This window comes from Hyla sarda, chromosome 7, assembly GCF_029499605.1.
Source record: "Hyla sarda isolate aHylSar1 chromosome 7, aHylSar1.hap1, whole genome shotgun sequence".
NCBI classification, from domain to species: Eukaryota; Metazoa; Chordata; class Amphibia; order Anura; family Hylidae; genus Hyla; species Hyla sarda.
The window spans coordinates 233,935,145-233,961,372 of record NC_079195.1 but is presented as its reverse complement, the minus strand read 5'-3'; the positions used below and the strand labels follow the sequence as shown (position 1 = coordinate 233,961,372).

The 26,228-nt window shown below is 49.0% G+C and overlaps 1 protein-coding gene across 3 annotated transcripts; it reads left to right on the top strand.

The window, feature by feature from the left end:
- Window positions 1–6,180: 6,180 nt before the first annotated feature.
- PLK3 (polo like kinase 3) lies at window positions 6,181–25,951 on the top strand. 3 transcript variants are annotated; one of them, XM_056533127.1, is made up of 15 exons: window positions 6,181–6,375; window positions 8,890–8,997; window positions 10,373–10,489; window positions 12,279–12,408; window positions 12,501–12,588; window positions 13,736–13,831; window positions 15,222–15,420; window positions 15,507–15,633; window positions 16,947–17,056; window positions 17,720–17,840; window positions 18,015–18,098; window positions 18,859–19,021; window positions 19,344–19,473; window positions 20,475–20,594; window positions 24,307–25,951. In XM_056533127.1, exons 1-15 carry the CDS (start codon window positions 6,232–6,234, stop codon window positions 24,499–24,501), a joined length of 1,932 nt encoding a protein of 643 aa, XP_056389102.1. In that variant the 5' UTR covers window positions 6,181–6,231; the 3' UTR covers window positions 24,502–25,951. The 3 variants fall into 3 exon arrangements, with proteins under 3 accessions (XP_056389102.1, XP_056389101.1, XP_056389103.1); XM_056533126.1 differs by having other exon boundaries at window positions 17,717–17,840; XM_056533128.1 differs by lacking the exon at window positions 6,181–6,375 and adding an exon at window positions 7,797–8,749 and having other exon boundaries at window positions 17,717–17,840.
- The last annotated feature ends 277 nt before the right edge of the window (window positions 25,952–26,228 follow it).

The window sequence follows — 26,228 nt, the reverse complement described above, 5'->3', positions numbered from 1 at the left end:
TAACACAGCGGATACGACCGAGTACACAGCTCCTGTGCAGAGCTCTCTGTATCCATGGTAACAGACTACAAACAACCCCTGTGTCGTCTGACCCCGCTCTCCAATATTCATATTAATCTTCAATTATTGTAGAACAGTGTTTCCCAAGCAGGGTGACTCCAGCTGTTGCAGCACAGCACCTCCCAGCATGCTAGGAGTTGTAGTTTAGCTACAGCTATAGAACTGTGTCCCTTATTTTCAGCCCCCAGCTGCTGACACCTAGTTATTAATTCATACATTTACCGGAGGAACAACAGAGGAACGGCACAATGCAGAGATCTGGAGGGATTCCTAACAGCGCTGGGATTGTGTCAGCCGTAGAAAACCCAAACCTGTGGCATAAGTACAACTTCCATCATGTTGACCGACCCCTCATACACACTACAACTCCCAGCATGACCTGACAGACCCCCATACACACTACAACTCCCAGCATGACCTGACAGACCCCCATACACACTACAACTCCCAGCATTACCTGACAGACCCCCATACACGCTACAACTCCCAGCATGTCCTGACAGACCCCCAAACACACTACAACTCCCAGCATGACCTGACAGACCCCCCCATACACACTACAACTCCCAGCATTACCTGACAGACCCCCATACACACTACAACTCCCAGGATGACCTGACAGACCCCCATACACGCTACAACTCCCAGCATGACCTGACAGACCCCCCCCCCCACATACACACTACAACTCCCAGCATGATCTGACAGACCCTCATACACACTACAACTCCCAGCATGACCTGACACACCCTCATACACACTACAACTCCCAGCATGACCTGACAGACCCTCATACACACTACAACTCCCAGCATGACCTGACACACCCTCATACACACTACAACTCCCAGCATGCCCTGACAGACCCTCATACACACTACAACTCCCAGCATGACCAGACAGACCCCATACACACTACAACTCCCAGCATGCCCTGACAGACCCTCATACACACTACAACTCCCAGCATGACCTGACAGACCCCATACACACTACAACTCCCAGCATGACCTGACAGACCCTCATACACACTACAACTCCCAGCATGACCTGACAGACCCCCCCATACACACTACAACTCCCAGCATGTCCTGACAGACCCCTCATACACACTACAACTCCCAGCATGTCCTGACAGACCCCTCATACACACTACAACTCCCAGCATGACCTGACAGACCCCTCATACACACTACAACTCCCAGCATGACCTGACAGACCCCATACACACTACAACTCCCAGCATGCCCTGACAGACCCCTCATACACACTACAACTCCCAGCATGACCTGACAGATCCCCCCATACACACTACAACTCCCATCATGTCCTGACAGACCCCTCATATACACTACAACTCCCAGCATGTCCTGACAGACCCCTCATACACACTACAACTCCCAGCATGCCCTGACAGACCCTCATACACACTACAACTCCCAGCATGCCCTGACAGACCCCTCATACACACTACAACTCCCAGCATGACCTGACAGATCCCCCCATACACACTACAACTCCCATCATGTCCTGACAGACCCCTCATACACACTACAACTCCCAGCATGACCTGACAGACCCCTCATACACAGTACAACTCCCAGCATGTCCTGACAGACCCCTCATACACACTACAACTCCCAGCATGCCCTGACAGACCCCTCATACACACTACAACTCCCAGCATGCCCTGACAGACCCCATACACACTACAACTCCCAGCATGCCCTGACAGACCCCATACACACTACAACTCCCAGCATGACCCGACAGACCCCTCATACACACTACAACTCCCAGCATGACCCGACAGACCCCTCATACACACTACAACTCCCAGCATGACCCGACAGACCCCTCATACACACTACAACTCCCAGCATGTCCTGACAGACCCCTCATACACACTACAACTCCCAGCATGCCCTGACAGACCCCTCATACACACTACAACTCCCAGCATGCCCTGACAGACCCTCATACACACTACAACTCCCATCATGTCCTGACAGACCCCATACACACTACAACTTCCAGCATGCCCTGACAGACCCCTCATACACACTACAACTCCCAGCATGACCTGACAGACCCTCATACACACTACAACTCCCAGCATGACCTGCCAGACCCCCCCATACACACTACAACTCCCAGCATGCCCTGACAGACCCCTCATATACACACACTACAACTCCCAGCATGACCTGACAGACCCTCATACACACTACAACTCCCAGCATGACCTGACAGACCCCATACACACTACAACTCCCAGCATGTCCTGACAGACCCCTCATACACACTACAACTCCCAGCATGACCTGACAGACCCCATACACACTACAACTCCCATCATGTCCTGACAGACCCCTCATACACACTACAACTCCCAGCATGTCCTGACAGACCCCTCATACACACTACAACTCCCAGCATGTCCTGACAGACCCCTCATACACACTACAACTCCCAGCATGCCCTGACAGACCCCTCATACACACTACAACTCCCAGCATGACCTGACAGACCCTCATACACACTACAACTCCCAGCATGACCTGCCAGACCCCCCCCCCCCATACACACTACAACTCCCAGCATGCCCTGACAGACCCCTCATACACACTACAACTCCCAGCATGCCCTGACAGACCCCTCATACACACTACAACTCCCAGCATGTCCTGACAGACCCCTCATACACACTACAACTCCCATCATGTCCTGACAGACCCCTCATACACACTACAACTCCCAGCATGCCCTGACAGACCCCTCATACACACTACAACTCCCAGCATGACCTGACAGACCCCTCATACACACTACAACTCCCAGCATGCCCTAACAGACCCCTCATACACACTACAACTCCCAGCATGCCCTGACAGACCCCATACACACTACAACTCCCAGCATGTCCTGACAGACCCCTCATACACACTACAACTCCCAGCATGACCTGACAGACCCCATACACACTACAACTCCCAGCATGTCCTGACAGACCCCTCATACACACTACAACTCCCAGCATGACCTGACAGACCCCTCATATACACACACTACAACTCCCAGCATGACCTGACAGACCCCATACACACTACAACTCCCAGCATGCCCTGACAGACCCCATACACACTACAACTCCCAGCATGACCTGACAGACCCCTCATACACACTACAACTCCCAGCATGACCTGACAGACCCCTCATACACACTACAACTCCCAGCATGACCCGACAGACCCCTCATACACACTACAACTCCCAGCATGCCCTGACAGACCCCTCATACACACAACTCCCAGCATGACCTGACAGACCCCTCATACACACTACAACTCCCAGCATGTCCTGACAGACCCCATACACACTACAACTCCCAGCATGCCCTGACAGACCCCATACACACTACAACTCCCAGCATGACCTGACAGACCCCTCATACACACTACAACTCCCAGCATGACCTGACAGACCCCTCATACACACTACAACTCCCAGCATGACCCGACAGACCCCTCATACACACTACAACTCCCAGCATGTCCTGACAGACCCCTCATACACACTACAACTCCCAGCATGCCCTGACAGACCCCTCATACACACTACAACTCCCAGCATGTCCTGACAGACCCTCATACACACTACAACTCCCATCATGTCCTGACAGACCCCATACACACTACAACTCCCAGCATGCCCTGACAGACCCCTCATACACACTACAACTCCCAGCATGACCTGACAGACCCTCATACACACTACAACTCCCAGCATGACCTGACAGATCCCCCCATACACACTACAACTCCCAGCATGTCCTGACAGACCCCTCATACACACTACAACTCCCAGCATGTCCTGACAGACCCTCATACACACTACAACTCCCAGCATGTCCTGACAGACCCTCATACACACTACAACTCCCAGCATGCCCTGACAGACCCCTCATACACACTACAACTCCCAGCATGACCTGACAGACCCCCCCCCCCACATACACACTACAACTCCCAGCATGACCTGACAGACCCCTCATACACACTACAACTCCCAGCATGCCCTGACAGACCCCATACACACTACAACTCCCAGCATGTCCTGACAGACCCTCATACACACAACTCCCAGCATGACCTGACAGACCCTCATACACACTACAACTCCCAGCATGTCCTGACAGATCCCCCCATACACACTACAACTCCCAGCATGTCCTGACAGATCCCCCCATACACACTACAACTCCCAGCATGTCCTGACAGATCCCCCCATACACACTACAACTCCCAGCATGTCCTGACAGACCCCTCATACACACTACAACTCCCAGCATGTCCTGACAGACCCCTCATACACACTACAACTCCCAGCATGACCTGACAGACCCTCATACACACTACAACTCCCAGCATGTCCTGACAGACCCCTCATACACACTACAACTCCCAGCATGTCCTGACAGACCCCCCATACACACTACAACTCCCAGCATGTCCTGACAGACCCCTCATACACACTACAACTCCCAGCATGTCCTGACAGACCCCCAAACTACAACTCCCAGCATGACCTGACAGACCCTCATACACACTACAACTCCCAGCATGTCCTGACAGACCCCTCATACACACTACAACTCCCAGCATTACCTGACAGACCCCCATACACACTACAACTCCCAGCATGTCCTGACAGACCCCATACACACTACAACTCCCAGCATGACCTGACAGACCCCATACACACTACAACTCCCAGCATGTCCTGACAGACCCTCATACACACTACAACTCCCAGCATGCCCTGACAGACCCCTCATACACACTACAACTCCCAGCATGCCCTGACAGACCCCTCATACACACTACAACTCCCAGCATTACCTGACAGACCCCCATACACACTACAACTCCCAGCATGACCTGACAGACCCCCATACACACTACAACTCCCAGCATGCCCTGACAGACCCCTCATACACACTACAACTCCCAGCATGCCCTGACAGACCCCCATACACACTACAACTCCCAGCATTACCTGACAGACCCCCATACACACTACAACTCCCAGCATTACCTGACAGACCCCCATACACACTACAACTCCCAGCATGACCTGACAGATCCCCATACACACTACAACTCCCAGCATGACCTGACAGACCCCCCCATACACACTACAACTCCCAGCATGTCCTGACAGACCCCTCATACACACTACAACTCCCAGCATGTCCTGACAGACCCCCCATACACACTACAACTCCCAGCATGTCCAGACAGACCCCTCATACACACTACAACTCCCAGCATGACCTGACAGACCCTCATACACACTACAACTCCCAGCATTACCTGACAGACCCCCATACACACTACAACTCCCAGCATTACCTGACAGACCCCCATACACACTACAACTCCCAGCATGCCCTGACAGACCCTCATACACACTACAACTCCCAGCATTACCTGACAGACCCCCATACACACTACAACTCCCAGCATTACCTGACAGACCCCCATACACACTACAACTCCCAGCATGCCCTGACAGACCCCTCATACACACTACAACTCCCAGCATTACCTGACAGACCCCCATACACACTACAACTCCCAGCATTACCTGACAGACCCCCATACACACTACAACTCCCAGCATGACCTGACAGACCCCCATACACACTACAACTCCCAGCATGACCTGACAGACCCCCCCATACACACTACAACTCCCAGCATTACCTGACAGACCCCCATACACACTACAACTCCCAGCATGTCCTGACAGACCCCTCATACACACTACAACTCCCAGCATGTCCTGACAGACCCCTCATACACACTACAACTCCCAGCATTACCTGACAGACCCCCATACACACTACAACTCCCATCATGACCTGACAGACCCCCATACACACTACAACTCCCAGCATTACCTGACAGACCCCCCCATACACACTACAACTCCCAGCATGTCCTGACATCCTGCAGACCGGGGTCCACAGCGGAGCAGTAGGGGGAGGAGACACGTGGCCCCTCCAGTTATCGCGCATGCGCCTGACGTCACGTCGTTCTCATTCATAAAAGCTGCAGCCGGGCGGGCGGGGACAGATGATCTGCGGGCGGCGGAGAGGAGAGAAGCATGGAGGTGGCGTGTTACCTCCCCGGGGCCCCCAAAACAGACTGCACCCGGCCCCCCGAACAACCGGCAACAGCGCCCCCCTGCAAGATCATCACAGACCCCCTGACTGGGCGGAGCTACACGAGGGGCCGCACCCTGGGCAAGGTGAGGGCGCCCCCTAATGTGTGGGTGGGGGACCCCTATATATATGTGAGTGCCCCATAATGTGTGGGTGGGGCACCCCTATATATGTGAGGAGTGCACCCTAATGTGTGGGTGGGGGACCCCTATATATATGTGAGGAGTGCACCCTAATGTGTGAGGGGGGACCCCCTATATATGTGAGTCCCCTATATATGTGAGGGGGGGGGCCCTATGTATGAGAGGGCTGGGACCTCTATATTAGTGAGGGCCCCTAATGTGTGGGTGGGGGACCCCTATGTATGTGAGTGCCCCATAATGTGTGGGTGGGGGACCGCTATATATGTGAGGAGTGCACCCTAATGTGTGGGAGGGGAACCCCTATATATATGTGAGTGCACCCTAATGTGTGGGAGGGGGACCCCTATATATATGTGAGAAGTGCCCCATAATGTGCGGATTGGGGACCCCTATATATATGTGAGGAGTGCCCCATAATGTGCGAATGGGGGACCCCTATATATATGTGAGTGCCCCATAATGTGCGGGAGGGGGACCCCTATATATATGTGAGTGCCCCATAATGTGCGGATGGGGGACCCCTATATATATGTGAGGAGTGCCCCATAATGTGTGGGTGGGGGACCCCTATATATATATGTGAGGGGGGGACCCCTATGTATGAGAGGTCTGGGACCTCTATATAAGTGAGGGCCCCCTAATGTCTGGGTGGTGGACCCCTGTATGTGTACCCCCCCTAATGTGTGGGTGGGGGACCCCTATATATGTGAGTGCCCCCTAATGTATGGGGGGGGGGGTCCTGTGGTCTCCCTCTTTCTCCCAGTACATGTGACCCTTATATTCCCGTAGAGGTTGGGGCGTCACTGTCTGCACCTCTCACTGAACCTGTTTGTTGTGGTACAACAAGTCTCAGCCTGCCCCTCCTCCTGCGCTGCTGTCATGGTGATGTCGGTCGCCTCATCCTGCAGCCGGGACGGATGTGGAATATCAATGTGGATCCTGCGGAGCCCCCCCTGGATGATATTATCGTGTTTATACCCAGGACTGAGGATGGGGCCCGGAGAGGTCGCTATGGATACAGCAGCGTATGGATTATATATACCTGGCGGACGGCGGGGTGCCCTGTGACATATATATATATATATATATATATATATATATATATATATATATATATATATATATATATATATACTACAAATCAATGTCTGGCTATAAACATTATAGCAGGGTTTCCCAACAAGGGTGCCTCCAGCTGTAGCAAAACTACAACTCCCAGCATGCCCAGACAGCCGAAGGCTGTCTGGGCATGCTGGGAGTTGTAGTTTTGCAACAGCTGGAGGCAGCCTGGTTGGGGAAACACTGCAGTATAATGTGGGGGTATATATCCAGTGTCTGCCCCCGGTACTGTTCCGCACCCTGCCCCCCGTTTCCCGCAGGCCGTTGCAGTCAGATTGGTGCGGGTGACTTGTTCAGACTGACTGCGACGTCCTGAGTCATCGCCTCGCCCTGTACACGGAGGATGATGAGGATCCGACCGCCTCACCACCCGGGAATCTTCACACAACCTGCGGCTCTTGTAGAACTACAACTCCCATCATGCCCGGGCAGCATTGGGGGACACTCCTGTATACGATGTTGCAGTCTCTCCCGTTCAATGCAGCGTTCGTTTCGTTGTTCGGTCCTTTTTATACCGTTTGCCGTCTGATTCTTAAAGGAACAGTCGCAGCGATAGACTCCGTGATCGGATATTTCTATTAACCCTTAAACGTTGGCGCTGCCGCCTTCCGCGCTCTGCTGCAGTTCCTAATCCGGGCGCGTTGTCTGCAGCAGACGTCCATTACTGCAGCTGCGGCCTCTGCAGACACGAAACTATCGTTAAAAGAAGAAAGCGTCGCGGCGGGGGGTGATCAGCGTCTGGGGTAGAGGAGGCGCAGATCACACGTTGTTATTTTAAGCTCCGTCATTGATTATCTGTCGGGATGGATGGATCGGGCCGGACACTTCCTGCGCTCCACATCCTTCCTGCGCTGATAGGACACACGAGGTCCTGATAACGTCTTGACGCTGAACTCTGAGGCTGTCCTGTCCCTGTCCTGTCCCTGCTCGTACAGCTGCTGGTTCGTTGCAGTGTATCATTGTACAACAGCGTTTGCCTTCCGGCTGCTGCAAAACTACAACTCCCAGCATGTTCTTACATTTACACACTGTACTTGTGAGGGTCCCATTCACTTATAGGGGTCTTCGCAGCCCCTGACTGGTAACTGTAGTTGTGCGGCGTTCGTGAGAGAGTTGTCTGCGCTGATCCATTGTAACAGATCCCTCCAGAGTATAGTTGACTGTATTGGGGAAGACTTGCTGACAGCAAGCAGAGATAGTAAGTCAATGCCTTGACTATTGCACCTTCCTGCTGCCGATATTTTGCGGCACAATGCATGTTTTTATTTTTATATAGATAGATAGATAGATAGATATAATTTTGCTGTATTAACCCTTTAAATTGCTTCTATTTTTCAGGGAGGTTTCGCCCGATGCTATGAAATGACCGAAGTTTCCACCAATAAGACCTACGCTGTGAAAGTCATTCCGCACAGTCGTGTGGCCAAACCGCATCAGCGCGAAAAGGTGAGTGACCTAGATGGGGACCTCCAGCAGTTACAAAACTACAACTCCCAGCATCCCTGGACAGCAAAATGCCATTGTTTCCCAACCAGTGTGCATAAATCTGTTTCAAAACTACTACTCCCAGCATCCCTGGACAGCCAAATGCCATTGTTTCCCAACCAGTGTGCATCAATCTTTTGCAAAACTACTACTACCTGCATCCCTGGACAGCCAAATGCCATTGTTTCCCAACCAGTGTGCATAAATCTGTTTCAAAACTACAACTCCCAGCATCCCTGGACAGACAAATGCCATTGTTTCCCAACCAGTGTGCATCAATCTTTTGCAAAACTACTACTCCCTGCATCCCTGGAAAGCCAAATGCCAGTGTTTCCAACCAGTGTCCATCAATCTGTTGCAAAACTACAACTCCCAGCATCCCTGGAAAGCCAAATGCCATGGTTTACCAACCCGTAGCCAAATGCCATGGCTTCCCAACCAGTGTGCCTCCAGCTGTTGCAAAACTACAACTCCCAGCATGCCCGGACAGCCGTTGGCTGTCCGGGCATGCTGGGAGTTGTAGTTTTGCAACAGCTGGAGTCGCGTGTTTACCGCAGGTGGTGTCAGGGCATGATGGGGGTTGTAGTTCTTACAACATGTTGGCGAACACTGCACTACATTAAAGCAGCATTGTCCGCCCAGCAGCACAGGGAACGGTAATAAATCTTTATGGGGCAGTCAGCCGGGGGTTAATAGCTGTGATGCGGGGCCGGGCCCCTGCCGGTTTCATAGGTTTGTGAGGAGACGCCGATTCCCAGCTCCGTGCGGCAGCAATTACAGGACAGAAGCCTCCTTGTCTTCCTGGGATGTTCAAAGGAATCGTCGGCGTTCAACGTCGTAATTGGTTTATTGCAGCAGGACACTCCCGCGGATATCGGCTTTAATGCCTTTTTGGCGTAACGCGGATAACCCATTATTTTCTTCTTCTTTATTTATTTATTTTTTTCGATCTCACCTGTTACGTCTCCGTCCGACAATAGAATTCCAGTGATTCCAGGTTATCGGACGCTCATATATTTGCAGCGTTCGCTCTGCCAGAGCTTCGTATTGCGGTTATAGCGCCGGATTATTAATTTCCTTGGTTATCAGATTCCAAATTTAAGGGGATTATCCAGGCTTGGAAACAGCTCCACCTTATAGTTCTCAGGATGCTTGCGGTATTGCAGCTCAGTTCTATTAAAGTGCATTAAGCAGAGTTGTAATACCACACACAACCTGAACACAAGGGTGGCGCTGTTTTTTTTTTTTTATTTATATTTTTTAAATAAAATTTATCCTGCATAAAAAATGTATTTTTATAGTAAAACTTAAACTTTATATTCTGTTCCGCCCTCAGATTGTGAATGAAATCGACCTTCACCGGCAGCTTCACCATAAGCACGTCGTGAAGTTTTCTCACCACTTTGAAGACTCTGAGAACATTTACATCTTCCTGGAGGTCTGCAGCCGCAAGGTAAGTCCTGAGCTTTAAAGGGGGGGGGGGAACCCTGCGTCATTTGTTTCCACCTTCAGCAAACACTCGGCCGCGGCTTTATTCTCCGGTCACGGAAGGTTTATCCGGCGCTGTCATCGTCTCATTCACATGCACTGAGGCAGCTGTCAGCATTGTATAGAGGGCCCCGGCCTAGAATTGGCCCTTTGTGCAGGATACATTGACACGACCCCCCCCCTCCCCCTGTAGAAATATGTAACCTAACCCCGGACTCCGGGCAGCTGTACATCCCCCGCTATACTACAAAGGGCCCTCACAGCAGCTGCTCCGCTCCGAAAATAAATCCCGACTCTTCTGTGGCCCCAGAGCCGCCCCAGACTCCATACAGATGTTACCGAGCGCTGCCGCCGGCTGTAAAGGCCGATTCATGGCGGCGTCTAAAGTCTACAGATAAGACCAAAGGGAAGAATCAATAATCAGTTTATAGTCTTTGTGAAGTTAATATACACTTTATTTTTTTTTATATAATTATGGTTTAAATAAACATTTACTTTTTTTTAAATATATTTAGAATGTGATATATTAAAGTGAAAAAATTTAATATATTAAATGTAAAAGTTTTATATATAAAATTGAAATAAAAAAATATATATATATAAAAGTTTAAACTTTTTTTTGTTTTAATTATATACAATTTTTATGTGTTTAATTAATTATACAAAAAAGAAGGTTGCAGCAGCACTCTTGGTTTAAAAAAAAAATAAAAAAATAATCGGCTCCTAGCGCACTTTTTGATCTAAACCTGTCCCCCATCCACCACGCAGAGGAGGCCCCTTGTCGGATGGGACCCGAACATGCTTAACCCACACCCCTCTACTGGGCATATGGCCTCTGATTGGGTGACATGCTGGATCCACTATCATTTAAAAAAAAAAAAAAAATATATATATATATATATATATATATATATATATATATATATATATATATATATATATATATATATATATATATATATATATATATATATATATATATATATATATATATATATATATATATATATATATATATATATATATATATATATATATATATATATATATATATATATATATATATATATATATATATATATATATATATTTTATCACTTCAATAAACTTTTTTTTTTTTTAATTACACCATTCATCATGTGCGATCATTAATCTTTTATATTTTAGGACACGGTGAGTGATACAAAAACATAATTTACAGGGTCTTTAGAAGGAATTTGTCTTCCATAGCGACCGATTGCCACCATGCTATTGCGTTGCAGGAGTCGCTATTGTAGACTTGACAGGTGCGCTACCCCCATAGATCTGTTTCCAAACCAGGGTGCCCCCAGCTGTTGCAAAACTACCACTCCCAGCATGCCCAGACAGCCAAAGGCTGTCTGGGCATGCTGAGAGTGGTAGTTTTGCAACAGCTGGGGGCACCCTGGTTTGGAAACACTGTAATAGGATGTAAAATACGGCTGATACCTGCCCTGCTCCATATACAGTGACTTCCCACCTGGTCATGAAGGGGTTAACCCTTCGTCGCGGTATAAATGTCACAACCCTGTTCTACGCCTGATAACTTTCCCCGGTGATGCTGAGACTTTCCAGCGCAGCTGCAGGAGCGTTACTGTGTGACGGTTTCCAGGTTCTTGTTCGTCAGTCATTTGTTTCCTCCGGGGTCGTTTGCTCTGCGTTGCGGATTTCGTGCCTCTCGGGCTGGAGACTTTGTTTAGTTGCTACAATAATGTTTCCTCCATTGTATCCGTCAGTCTCTGGCACATATCTGGAAGGCGCGTCACACGCTGCTGGAGCCCGAGGTCAGGTATTACCTGAAGCAGATCATCTCCGGCCTGAAGTATCTGCACCTGCGCGGGATCATTCACCGCGACCTTAAACTGGGTAAGGAACGGCGCCCCACCCCCGCCTCCCCCATGGCGGCCATTCCACAATCCGCTGCGCAACATTTCTGATCGCTGCTTCTGATTCCACAGGAAACTTTTTTATCAATGACAACATGGAGCTGAAAGTCGGTGATTTCGGGCTGGCGGCGCGGCTGGAGCCTCCGGAACTGAGGAAGAAGTGAGTAGTGGGGGGGTTTGGACCAGTGTGCCTCCAGCTGTTGCAAGACTACAATTGCTGGCATGTCCAGACAGCCGAAGCCAGGCTTTCTCAACCAGTCTGCCTCCAGCTGTTGCAATGCTACAACTCCCAGCATGCCCGGAAAGCCTTAGGCTATGGTTTTCCAACCAGTGTGCCTCCAGCTGTTGCAAAACTACTAGTTGTAGTTATGTGACGGCTGGAGGCACGCTAGTCCAAACTTTCTCCATATGTTGAGACTCTAAAGTGGAAAACTTTTTATTTTTTATTTTTTTAAACTGGTGCCAGAAAGTTAAACAGATTTGTAAATTACTTCTATTAAAAAAAAAAAAAATCTTAATCCTTCCAGTACTTATTAGCTGCTGGATACTAGAGGAAATTCTTTTCTTTTTGGAACACAGAACTCTCTGCTGACATCACGAGCACAGTGCTCTCTGCTGACATCTCTGTCCATTTTAGGAACTGTCCAGAGCAGGAGAGGTTTTCTATGGGGATTTTCTCCTACTCTGGACAGTTCCTAAAATGGACAGATGTCAGCAGAGAGCACTGTGCTCGTGATGTCAGCAGAGTTTTGTGTTCCAAAAAGAAAATAATTTCCTCTGTAGTAGTCAGCAGCTAATAAGTCCTGGAAGGATTAAGAATTTTTTTTTTTTTTTTTTTTTTAATTGAAGTAATTTACAAATCTGTTTAACTATCTGGCACCATTTTATTTATTTATATTTTTTTTTAATTTTTTAATTTTTTTTTTCACCGGAGTAACACTTTTTAATGTATGGGGGGAAAAATGAGACTGAGACCTAGTGTGGAATTCCCAACATATGGAGAGGGATTGGACCAGTGTGCCTCCAGCTGTTGCAAAACTACAACTCCCAGCATGCCAGACAGCCAATGGCTGTCGGGCATGCTGGGAGTTGTAGTTTTGCAACAGCTGGAGGCACACTCTGGGAAACTGTTCTAAGGATGTCCATGCATGCTGTGAATTTTAGTTTTTGCAACAGCTGGAGGCACACTGGTTGTAAAATATGTGGGGGTGGGGTAGTGTTGTTGGGGTCACTGCATCCTTGTGAGTGTGTATGCTCTATGGTAACTCTTCCGAATTATTTAATATTTTTTTTTTTTTTTTTTATAGAACAATCTGTGGGACCCCAAACTACTTGGCCCCCGAAGTTCTGCACAGACACGGTCACGGCCCCGAATCAGACGTCTGGTCCCTGGGATGCGTCATGTAAGTTCCGATTTGTTTGTGGGTTTTTTTGTTTGGTTTATTTTTTTTGCTTACGAAAGGGGAAGGAAAATGTCGCCTGGCGATGGCCCCGGTGGAACGTATTTTCGTTTTTTTTTTTTTTCCCTCTTAGTGTCACACAGGAAGCTTGTGGTGTTGCCTCATAACCCATGTGACGCAGCAGCTCCCTGAGACATGGTGTAACGTGACGCTGCCCCCGGGGGTGTCGATCGGCATCACTTCACCTCCCTGACATGGCGCCGGACCCTCAGGGGAGCAGAGTTCCCTCGCTTCTCTCTCGTGGTCCATTGACCCATTTTTATCTGGTTTCTTGGAACTTGTGTTGGTGTCGGGCCCCTGAGCTCCTCGCGCTGCTGCGTCCGTAAACATCACCCAGGGTGACAAATCTTACATCTCTAACACGTGGGGTCTGAATGCCTCACCCCACCCCCACCCGGAGAAAGGGACCCGGAAACCGCAAGATAAGACGACTCCTAGTAGTTTCCTGTCCCTGGGGCCCCTGAGCAGGATTTGGAATCCTGTGTAGTCTTGGGCGGTGTTCACACAGCAGAATTCTGCATGGATAATGCGCTTGGAAATTCCGCAGCAGCAGCGATCCATCGACTTCATTCAATGATTCTGCTGCAACGTGGACACGGAACTCTCACAGCGGATGTTTCCAGCGCAGAAATCCAGATTGCGGTCTATAAGGGCCCATCTGTGCGGTCCTAGTGCCGGCCGGAACAGTCAAATGTGTAGAATCTCCACCTGTGTTTTCTGGGCAGACGTTCCGCCAATCTTCAACCATGTGAACAAGGACTAAGGGGAAGTGTTACCCACCCACTGGGGAATCTGTGGCAGGGGATGCCCTCATTTGGGTCGGTGGTAACCCTGATACCCATGGGCAGCCGAATTCTCCATGGTGGTCGTAGTTCACTTGTTATGGTCAATATAGGATCTGCGGGTCCTGCTGGATTAGAAGGATCTGCTTTCTCGGACCGGTTGCTGCACCCGCAGGTTCAGGGGGGGTCACGTATAGCCGCGCGCGGGAAGATTTGCGTAATGTCTGCCCCGGAAAACGGGAGTGGAAGTTCCGCAAATCTGCATGGACTGCTCAGAAATGCGCCGTCTCTATAGGCGACCATCGTTTCTGCGGATTCCACTCAGAAATACATTAATGGAGTCCTATCTGATCATGTAGATTGTGCAAAACTACAACTCCCAGCATGCCCGGACAGCCGTTGGCTGTCCGGGCATGCTGGGAGTTGTAGTTTTGCACCCTCTTCAGAGCGGCCTTGTCCGCCCAGTCTGCTCTCTCCTCTTGCCGTCCCTCCCTAACGCTTGATCCTCTGCTGGAGCGATGACCAATATTACCGCCCTTTGTTCCTGTCAGGTACACGCTGCTGTGCGGCACTCCGCCCTTCGAGACGTCCGACTTAAAGGAGACCTACCGCTGTATCAAGCAGGTGAAGTACACCCTCCCCGCCTGCCTCTCCTCCTCCGCCAAGCAGCTGATCATGGGGATCCTGAAGCGCACGCCCGGCGAGCGGCTGACCCTCGATCAGATCATTGAACACGAATTCTTCACCAAGGTGCGTTCTGCCCTCTACAGGTCGCCTTCGGGATCTACCCCCCAAATAATTGTCATATATTAACCCTTGCCTTCTCTCTCTCTCAGGGTTACACCCCAGAAAAGTTGCCTCCGAGCAGCTGCGTCATGGTCCCCGATCTGCACCCGCCAAACCCGGCCAAGAGCCTCTTCACCAAAGTGGCCAAGAGCTTGTTTGGAAAAGGAAAGTCCAAAGGTGAGAGGAACCCTGACCCCGTGACCGCGTTTCTTTTACGTCTTCCGGTTGTGTAAACTAATTGTAGCCTTGGCGGCTGAATCTGTTGCGTCATGAGACAAGTTAGGAATGGCAGGCTTGCTGGTTGCAATGTTTTATGGTTTCAGCCGTGATTGGTTAGTAACACTGCTATCTGTCACTGAGTGTGCATTAAACCCCTTCCCTTGTTTGTTCTCTTAACCCCTTCATGACCCAGCTATTTTTATAAAAAAAATAGAAAAATTAATAAATAATATATGTGTATGTGTGTATATGTGTATATACATATATACATATATGCACATACACATATACACATACACATACACATACACACATACATACATATATACATACATACATATTATTTATTAATTTTTCCATTTTTTTTTTTTTTCTTCTGTCTAAAACTCATAACTTTATTTATTTATTTATTTTTTTTGTTTTTTTGTTTACCCCCTGACAAAGTTAATTGTATCAGGGCTTCTTAATTGCAGGACAAGTTGAACTTTTCATGGGGCACTTTATTTTATCATAATGTATTATGGAGCCATAAAAAAAAATATATATACGGTATGCAAGGCAAAAAATTGGAAAATATGGAATTGCGCAATTTTGTGGGGCAAATTTTTTTTCAGGGTTCACAATACAGTAAATCTGACAGGCCATATTTTATTCTATATGTCAGTACTAGAGATGAGCGAACTTACAGTAAATTCGATTCGTCACTAACTTCTCGGCTCGGCAGTTGATGACTTTTCCTGCATAAATTAGTTCAGCTTTCCGGTGCTCCCGTGGGCTGGAAAAGGTGGATACAGTCCTAGGAAAGAGTCTCCTGAAGGCTGAACTAATTTATGCAGGAAAAGTCATCAACTGCCGAGCCGAGAAGTTAGTGACGAATCGAATTTACTGTAAGTTCGCTCATCTCTAGTCAGTACGATTCCAATGATGCCAAACTTGGGTAGGCTTTTGTTTCGCTATTTATCACAGCATTTAACCATTTCAATGTCTGGTGTCCGTCATTACCGCTGGGGATCTGCCGGTTGTGATGTGGACCCGACCCATGATGTACCGGTAAATCGTAGAATGGGTCAATAATCCTGCAGAACTTCTATTATAGGGGTCTATTCTAGCAACATATGCTGCGTCCCCCCCACCCCCCATTAGTCACTGACTAATTCATTGTTCACATTTATGCTGGAAATCATGCAGGTTGTTCTGCAGGAATTCTAGGATTCTAATTGGAATATATTGAGCAGTTTTTCTGATTTTAAAGCTTCTGATTCTTTTTGCAGCAAAGAAAGGTTCCTCCGAGGAGAAGGACGACATATCTAAGCTGGTGACGGGTCTGGTGAAGACGTCCATCTGCCGCCAGCTCAGCTATAAGACGGTGGAGGGGAGCGAGGTAAGAAGCCAATATTAACAGGAAGAATATATTCATTTAATAAAAATATAAAATTAATAGTTATATATTAATTTTAAATAGTAAAAATGTGTTTTTAAGTATATAAGTTTTTAGTTTGCACCTGTTAAGTTTTTTTTTTATATATATTGTATATTTATTTTTTACATGTCATAGACGAGCAAAGTCTTGACCAGTCAATGTCTGTTCAGACCCCAACCAATGACTAGGATGGGCCGTGCACGGACTGAGACAATCCCATTGACCAGTGTCTTCTAACCAGGGTGCCTCCAGCTGTTAAACTACAACTCCCAGCATGCCTTGACAGCCTGTTTGCAACAGCTGGAGGGACTTGTTGGGAAACGCTAGTGTATATACCCTTACTGCCCAGTATAATGAACAAATTACGTTGCAATTGTTTATGCTGTACCTGGTGGTCATAAGTGGAAGAGCTGGCGCTTCTATTACCGGTACACACAATACCGTTGGCTGTCCAGGCATGCTGGGAGTTGTAGTTTTGCAAAAGCTAGAGGCACCCTGGCTGGAAAACACTGCCATAGGTTTACATTGTCTCGTTGGCAGTCTCTTCTTGCTCGTTCTAGCGATCAGAGTCTTGTTTGTTTTTATTCTTCTTCTTCTTAACCTTGGCCCCCTCTTCCCCAGCAGGCCGCCCCCGTCGCTGGTCAGGCCCTAAGTGGCAGCTCCAGCCCGGTGGAAACCTTGACAGAAGAGGCTTCAGGGAAGTCTGTGTCCAGATCGGTGCGCGGGAGCCTGGTCAGCAGTGACGGTAAGACGCCTTGTCTGTTTCCCAACCTGTGTGCCTCCAGATGTCCGGACATGCTGAGTTGTAGTTTTACAACAGCTGGAGGCACACTAACTGAGAAACTGTACTATATCTGATATAGGGCTCATCATGGTTCTTTATGCTGCTGTCTAATCCCTCCTTTTCCCTTCCCAACAGGTTTTGAGGATTGTATCACTGCATCAGGGGTTATGGAGACGGCTCTGGAAGTTCTCAAGGACTGTTTGTCTTCCATGCCAATAGGTAAATACCCCTTTATTCTGTATGGCCGACCCTGCTATAACACGATTCACCGCCCTAATGTTCTGTATGGCCGACCCTGCTATAACACTATTCACCGCCCTAATGTTCTGTATGGCCGACCCTTCTATAATGCTATTCACTGCCCTAATGTTCTGTATGGCCGACCCTGCTCTAATGGTATTCACTGCCCTAATGTTCTATATGGCCGACCCTGCTGTAACGATATTCACTGCCCTAATGTTCTGTATGGCCGACCCTGCTATAATGCTATTCTCCGCCCTAATGTTCTGTATGGCCGACCCTTCTATAACACTATTCACTGCCCTAATGTTCTGTATGGCCGACCCTTCTATAATGCTATTCACTGCCCTAATGTTCTGTATGGCCGACCCTTCTGTAACGATATTCACTGCCCTAATGTTCTGTATGGCCGACCCTGCTGTAATGCTATTCATTGCCCTAATGTTCTGTATGGCCGACCCTTCTATATGCTATTCACTGCCCTAATGTTCTGTATGGCCGACCCTGCTATAACACTATCCACCGCCCTAATGTTCTGTATGGCCGACCCTTCTATAACGCTATTCACTGCCCTAATGTTCTATATGGCCGACCCTTCTATAACGCTATCCACCGCCCTAATGTTCTGTATGGCCGACCCTTCTGTAACGATATTCACCGCCCTAATGTTCTGTATGGCCGACCCTTCTATAGCGCTGCCCACGTACTATGGTTAACACCTTCTTTGTGTCCCTCACAGGTGAAGGGAAGCCGGTCCCCCTCTCCAGACATGAGGACTTCGTGTGGGTTTCCAAGTGGGTGGACTATTCCAACAAGTACGGATTCGGGTACCAGTTGTCTAATCGCAGCATCGGGGTCCTCTTCAATAACGGCACCCACATGGTTCTACCAGCCAGCCGCAGGTGAGGCTCCTGTAGAATATTAATGGGGTCTGTTTGAGCTGGTGGTCACTAAAGGAGGACCCCGTACCGTACAGCTCTATGGGGTCCCTCATTGGTGCAGGGGGGTTTTGTACAGGGTTAGAATAGACCTCCCCCTTTCCTTCTGGACAGGATTTGATAAATCTCCCCCATGGTATTAAGGAAAGTTGCTGAGTTGCTCATAACAACCAATCAGATCGCTGCTTTTACAAAACTGAAAGACTTCCTGATTGGTTGCTATGGGCAACTCGGCAACCATGTATGTGGGAAATGTTTGTTCACTCTTCTTTCTCTAATTCCACAGAAACGTCCATTACAACCTGACGAACAGCCGCCATTTCGTGTTTCTGGTTTCGGCCGTGCCGGAGCAGCTCCAGGGCCAGATGAGCGTCCTGCAGTATTTTGCCTCCTACATGGAGAAAAACCTCATGAAGGTGAGTGAGCGCTCTGGCCTCCTCCTTTGTCCTGTGAGTGAGCGCTCGGCTGTGAGGGCCCCGGCCTCCTCTTCCTCTGTCCTGTGAGTGAGGGCCTCGTCCTCTTCCTCTGTCCTGTGAGTGAGGGCCTCGTCCTCTGTCCTGTGAGTGAGCGCTCGGCTGTGAGTGAGCACTCACAGGACAGGAGCCCTCGTCCTCTGCTCCTACGTGTACTCAGGACAGAGGAAGTGACATTTGCATGGCCGCCATTTGCATCTCAATAATTTTGCATCACAAACTCCAGGACAGATGCAAAGCTCCTCGCCGTGCGTTATCCTTGTGCGTCGCACCAGGTCTGTGGTTGTTTGTCGGCCGCTCTGTTCACACCTGTCATGGTTTCCATTACAAAGGAAACCATGATGACAGCGACAGCGCAGCCTGAAAATGGACGCAAACAGCACCTGGCGGACCCCGGGGATTTATTATGTCAGAATGATGTGCAGCATGTGTGTCTATTCCTCTGGAGCGCGGTTTTCCAAGCAGGGTGCCTCCAGCTGTTGCAAAACTACAACCCCCAGCATGCCCGGACAACCGAAGGCTGTCCGGGCATGCTGCGAGTTTAGTTTTGCAACAGCTGGAGAAACACTCGTTGGAAAGTGCTGCAGAGATGATGGAACCACTGACGCCGACTAAAAACGGATCCTCTGAGCGGCATCCAGGAACGTGTTCACATTAGTCAGTCTGATTCCTCTGTGACCTCTGACCCCGTTGAGCACTAGTGACACCTCAGGGTGCGGCCGCCATTGCGCTTGTCGCGCCTCCGGTTAGCAGTTTCTAGTGTTCATAGGTCGGGAATGTGACAGAACCGGTTGGGGGGATCCTGTGGGACGGGGGGAAGCTCCTCGCCCGTCCTCCTCGCCTCTATAAACACTTGGACGGCCGCCATTCCCTTCCTCAATCTTTTGGCTAGAACTTAAATTCTTCAAGAACTTGACGTGTGATTAACACATTCCTGTCTGCAGGGAGGGGATCTGCCATGTCAGGAGGAGGGCAGCCGACCCCCACCGCCTCTGCTGCTGCTACTACAGTGGGTGAAGACAGAGCACGCCCTGCTGATGCTATTCAACAACGGCACGCTGCAGGTGAGAGCGCCCCCTACTGAACATGGTATATACTGTATACCTGCCCTGCAGGTGAGAGCGCCCCCTACTGAACAGTGTATATACTGTATACCTACCCTGCAGGGGAGGAGAGCGCCCCCTACTGAACAGTGTATATACTGTATACCTACCCTGCAGGGGAGGAGAGCGCCCCCTACTGAACAGTGTATATACTGTATACCTACCCTGCAGGGGAGGAGAGCGCCCCCTACTGAACATAGTGTATACTGTATACCTACCCTGCAGGTGAGAGCGCCCCCTACTGAACATAGTATATACTGTATAACTACCCTGCAGGGGAGGAGAGCGGCCCCTACTGAACATGGTATATACTGTATACCTGCCCTGCAGGGGAGGAGAGCGGCCCCTACTGAACATAGTATATACTGTATACCTGCCCTGCAGGGGAGGAGAGCGCCCCCTACTGAACATAGTATATACTGTATAACTGCCCTGCAGGGGAGGAGAGCGCACCCTACTGAACATAGTATATACTGTATACCTCCAGGGGAGTAGAGCGCCCCCTACTGAACATAGTATATACTGTATACCTGCCCTGCAGGTGAGAGCGCCCCCTACTGAACATAGTATATACTGTATACCTACCCTGCAGGGGAGGAGAGCGCCCCCTACTGAACATAATATATACTGTATACCTGCCCTGCAGGTGAGAGCGCCCCCTACTGAACATAGTATATACTGTATACCTACCCTGCAGGTGAGAGCGCCCCCTACTGAACAGTGTATATACTGTATACCTGCCCTGCAGGGGAGAGTGCCCCCTACTGAACATAATATATACTGTATACCTCCAGGGGAGGAGAGCGCACCCTACTGAACATAGTATATACTGTATACCTACCCTGCAGGGGAGGAGAGCGCCCCCTACTGAACATCGTATATACTGTATACCTGCCCTGCAGGTGAGAGCGCCCCCTACTGAACATAGTATATACTGTATACCTACCCTGCAGGGGAGGAGAGCGCCCCCTACTGAACAGTGTATATACTGTATACCTGCCCTGCAGGTGAGAGCGCCCCCTACTGAACATAGTATATACTGTATACCTACCCTGCAGGGGAGGAGAGCGCCCCCTACTGAACATAGTATATACTGTATACCTACCCTGCAGGGGAGGAGAGCGCCCCCTACTGAACATAGTATATACTGTATACCTGCCCTGCAGGTGAGAGCGCCCCCTACTGAACATAGTATATACTGTATACCTACCCTGCAGGGGAGGAGAGCGCCCCCTACTGAACATAGTATATACTGTATACCTGCAGGGGAGGAGAGCGCCCCCTACTGAACATAGTATATACTGTATAACTACCCTGCAGGGGAGGAGAGCGCCCCCTACTGAACATAGTATATACTGTATAACTACCCTGCAGGGGAGGAGAGCGCCCCCTACTGAACATAGTATATACTGTATAACTGCCCTGCAGGGGAGGAGAGCGCCCCCTACTGAACAGTGTATATACTGTATACCTGCCCTGCAGGTGAGAGCGCCCCCTACTGAACATAGTATATACTGTATACCTACCCTGCAGGGGAGGAGAGCGCCCCCTACTGAACATAGTATATACTGTATAACTGCCCTGCAGGGGAGGAGAGCGCCCCCTACTGAACAGTACAGTCATGGCGGTAAATGTTGTCCCCCCTGAAATGTTTCTATAAAATGAAGTATTTCTCACAGGTTTTGCTATACACATGTTTATTCCCTTTGTGTGTATTAGAACTAAACCAAAAAAGGAGGGAAAAAGCAAAATTATTGGCCCCTTTCAAAATTGTGGAAAAATAAGATTGTATCAAGCATTTGATGTTCCTTTATACTCACCTGGGGCAAGTAACAGGTGTGGGCAATATAAAAATCACACCTGAAAGCAGATAAAAAGGAGAGAAGTTCACTTAGTCTTTGCATTGTGTGTCTGTGTGCGCCACACTAAGCATGGACAACAGAAAGAGAAGAGAACTGTCTGAGGACTTGGGAACCAAAATTATAGAAAAATATCAACAATCTCCAGGTTACAAGTCCATCTCCAGAGATCTAGATTTGTCTTTGTCCATAGTGCGGAACATTATCAAGAAGTTTACACCCCATGGCCCTGTAGATAATCTCCCTGGGTGTGGACGGAAGAGAAAAACTGATGAAAGGTGTCACCGCAGGATAGTCCGGATGGTGGATAAGCAGCCCCAAACAAGTTCCAAAGAGTTTGCACTAACACTGATGCTCCCTGAGCCTGCCGGACAGCTTGAATATCCGTCGCCATTTAAATGAAATATTACGGCAGGAGGACCCCATTGCTGACAGACAGAAAAAAGTTGGGTAACTTGAGTAAGGAAAATCCTTCTGGGAAAACGTCTTGTGGACAGATGAGACCAAGATAGAGCTTTTTGGTAAAGCGCATCATTCTACTGTTTACCGAAAAGGGAATGAGGCCTACAAAGAAAAGAGCACAGTACCTACAGTGACATATGGTGGAGGTCAATTATGTTTTGGGTTGTTTTGCTGCCTCTGGCACTGTGGGCCTTGAATGTGTACAAGACATCATGAAATCTCAGGATTACCAATGGATTTTGGGTCGCACTGTACAGCCCAGTGTCAGAAAGCTGGGTTTGTGTCCAAGATCTTGGGTCTTCCAGCAGGACAATGACCCCAAACATATGTCAAAAAGCCCCAGAAATGGATGGGAACAAAGCGCTGGAGAGTTCTGAAGTGTCAGCAATGAGTCCAGATCTAAATCCCATTGATCACCTGTGGAGAGATCTTATAAATACTGCTGGGAAAAGGCGCCGTCCAATAAGAGACCGGGAGCAGTTTGTAAAGGAAGAGTCGTCCAACATTCCGGCTGAGAGGTGTAAGAAGCTTATTGATGGTTATAGGAAGAGTGGTCCAACATTCCGGCTGAGAGGTGTAAGAAGCTTATTGATGGTTATAGGAAGACACTGATTTCACGTATTTTTTCCAAAGGGTGTGCAACCAAATATTAAGTTAAGGGGCCAATAATTTTGTCCGGACCATTTTTGGAGTTTGGTGACATTATGTCCAATTTGCTTTTTTTTTTTTCCTCCTGTTTTGGTTTAGTTCCAATACATACAAAGGGAATAAACATGTGTATAGCAAAACCTGTGTTACTGCAATCCTTTCCTGTGAGGAATACTTCATTTTATAGAAACATTTCAGGGGGGGCCAACATTTATGGCCTTGACTATATACTGTATACATACAGGTGAGGAGAGCGCGCCCCCCCCCCTACTGAACATAGTATATAGTGCATACCTGCCCTCCAGCGAAGGAGCGTGCCCTCTACTGAACGTAGTATATATAGAGGGCGCCCTCCTCCCCTGCAGGGCAGGTATGCACTATATACTGCATTCCTTTATGGAATTCCTTTATTGAATGCAGTATATACTATATACCTTCAGGCTCCTGCAGCCTCTCTACTTAGTGTTGCCCTGAGGTCTCTGGCAGCGCCTGGCACTCTCCTGCTCCGCCTGGCACTCTCCTGCTCCGCCTGGCACTCTCCTGCTCCGCCTGGCACTCTCCTGCTCCGCCTGGCACTCTCCTGCTCCGCCTGGCACTCTCCTGCTCCGCCTGGCACTCTCCTGCTCCGCCTGGCACTCTCCTGCTCCGCCTGGCACTCTCCTGCTCCTCGCTTTCCACTTCTGACTCCTTTTTTTCCTTCTCAGGTGAACTTCTACAACGACCACACGAAGCTGATCCTCAGTAAACCTCAGGACGCCCCCCTCCTCACCTACATCAACCGTGACCGCAGCTCCCAGACCTTCCTGCTCAGCTCCCTGGTGGAGAGCGGCTGCTCCTCCGACATGTTTCACCGCCTGAAGTACACCCTGAAGCTTCTGGAGCAGAAGGCCGAATCCTAGACGTCCCATTCCTCTCCATTCTTCAAGCCATTCCCCGCTCCTTACGCCGGTCACCTGGCGGCAGCCGGACTCACCTGCCAGGGCTATGGGGGCAGCGTCTGGGGTTTCTGGACCCTGTGACTACGATTCGAGGCTCCTCAGAGCTTTTGGTATTTTTTCTTTTTTGGTGCTTGAAATGCAAAAAGTTTGTTCTCTGTAGCGGAATTCTTGAATTTGCCTTCACTTCACTCTCTCTCCTGCGCACAACACGCAAAGTCTCCGGTGCCACAATAGGTTGCGGGACGGACACTTGTTACCAGATTGCCAAGCGTCTAGGTGGTCATGTGACTGGATTGCCTTGTGGATACGGGTCGCTCCTGCTGTGTTCTTGGCCCCGGTCGCCATCTGATCAGTTTGTTTTGTGAGGATTAATCTGACCTGCGGAGGGTTAAACCGATCACTTGCTGCCTCCAGTTTCTGTGAAGTTTTATTGCGGCACCCTTCCCCCGCCGTCGCCCTATTCATCGGGGTGTTCGGATACAATCAGACCAGCTGCCGGGGGTCACCCTATTCAGACCCTCTGAGGTTTACAGGGGGGGGGGGAATGTCCAGCAGCTGCTCCTGCAGTATACAGCAGCAGTCCTTTCTGTGAATTACAATGTATCATCTGTGAATTGTATCAATCAGCAGGGTTTCTGACTCGGGGTGCCTCCAGCTGTTGAAAAACTACAATTCCCAGCATGCTTGGACAGCCAATGGCAAGTGTTTCCCAACCAGGATGAATCTAGCTGTGGCACAACTACAACTCCCAGCATGCCCGGACAGCCTTCGGCTGTCCGGGCATGCTGGGAGTTGTAGTTTTGCCACAGCTGGAGGCATCCTGGTTGGGAAACCCTATAGTAGGCCAGGACAATGAGTTTAGCTAAACTGCCTTTATAAAGACGTCGTCTATATATCTATGCTGGGAGTTGTAGTTTTGCAGTAGCTGGAAGCATCCTGGCCGAGACGCTGTGTCACCTGACATGAATGGGTTACTTGGACCTACCGGATGTCACTGCTCCGCCATCATGTGCCAGGGGGGGCGCTATTCTGTGAACCTTCAGCTGCTTTAAAAAAAAAAAAAAATTAGTGAATTTGCGGATTTTCTCTGTACACCGCATGGGGCATTTCTGCAGGGTGGAGCGCCGCTTTAATATCCCCACCGGGTCCCCTCCCCACTTACTGCACTACATTACTACCAAAGGCTTATTTTTTTATTTTTTTTTCGTTGACTTTGCTGTTGTAAGCAAAAAAATTATTATACTGCAGAATTTTTTTTTTTCTCACTAAAATGGAACACGACGGGGTGTCGTTATTTTTTTGTGATTTCTTCTACCAAAGACCCTTCAGAGACGATGGGTTAAATCTGTGAGTCCTGAGCTCAGTATAAGGAGCTCGATATAATCACAGCACTTTAATGCCCCACCCCCACACCCCATGGTTCTTATACGCTACATAGGAGTCTGGCTCCGCCCCCCTGCGGCGAGCTCCGCCTCGGACTGCACTGTTCAGGCTGCTACTTGAATCTTTTGTCTTAGTTTCATGGTACGGGCCCCGCGAGAGCAGTGAGGGCCCCATATATAGCTGTTATATTTGTTCTTCCATTACATAATAACGTTTATTTATGTTTTATTTATAAATGTATTTATTTTAAATTTTTTTTTTTCTTAGATTCACCTTAATCTGAGGTAAAATAAAGTTTTATACAA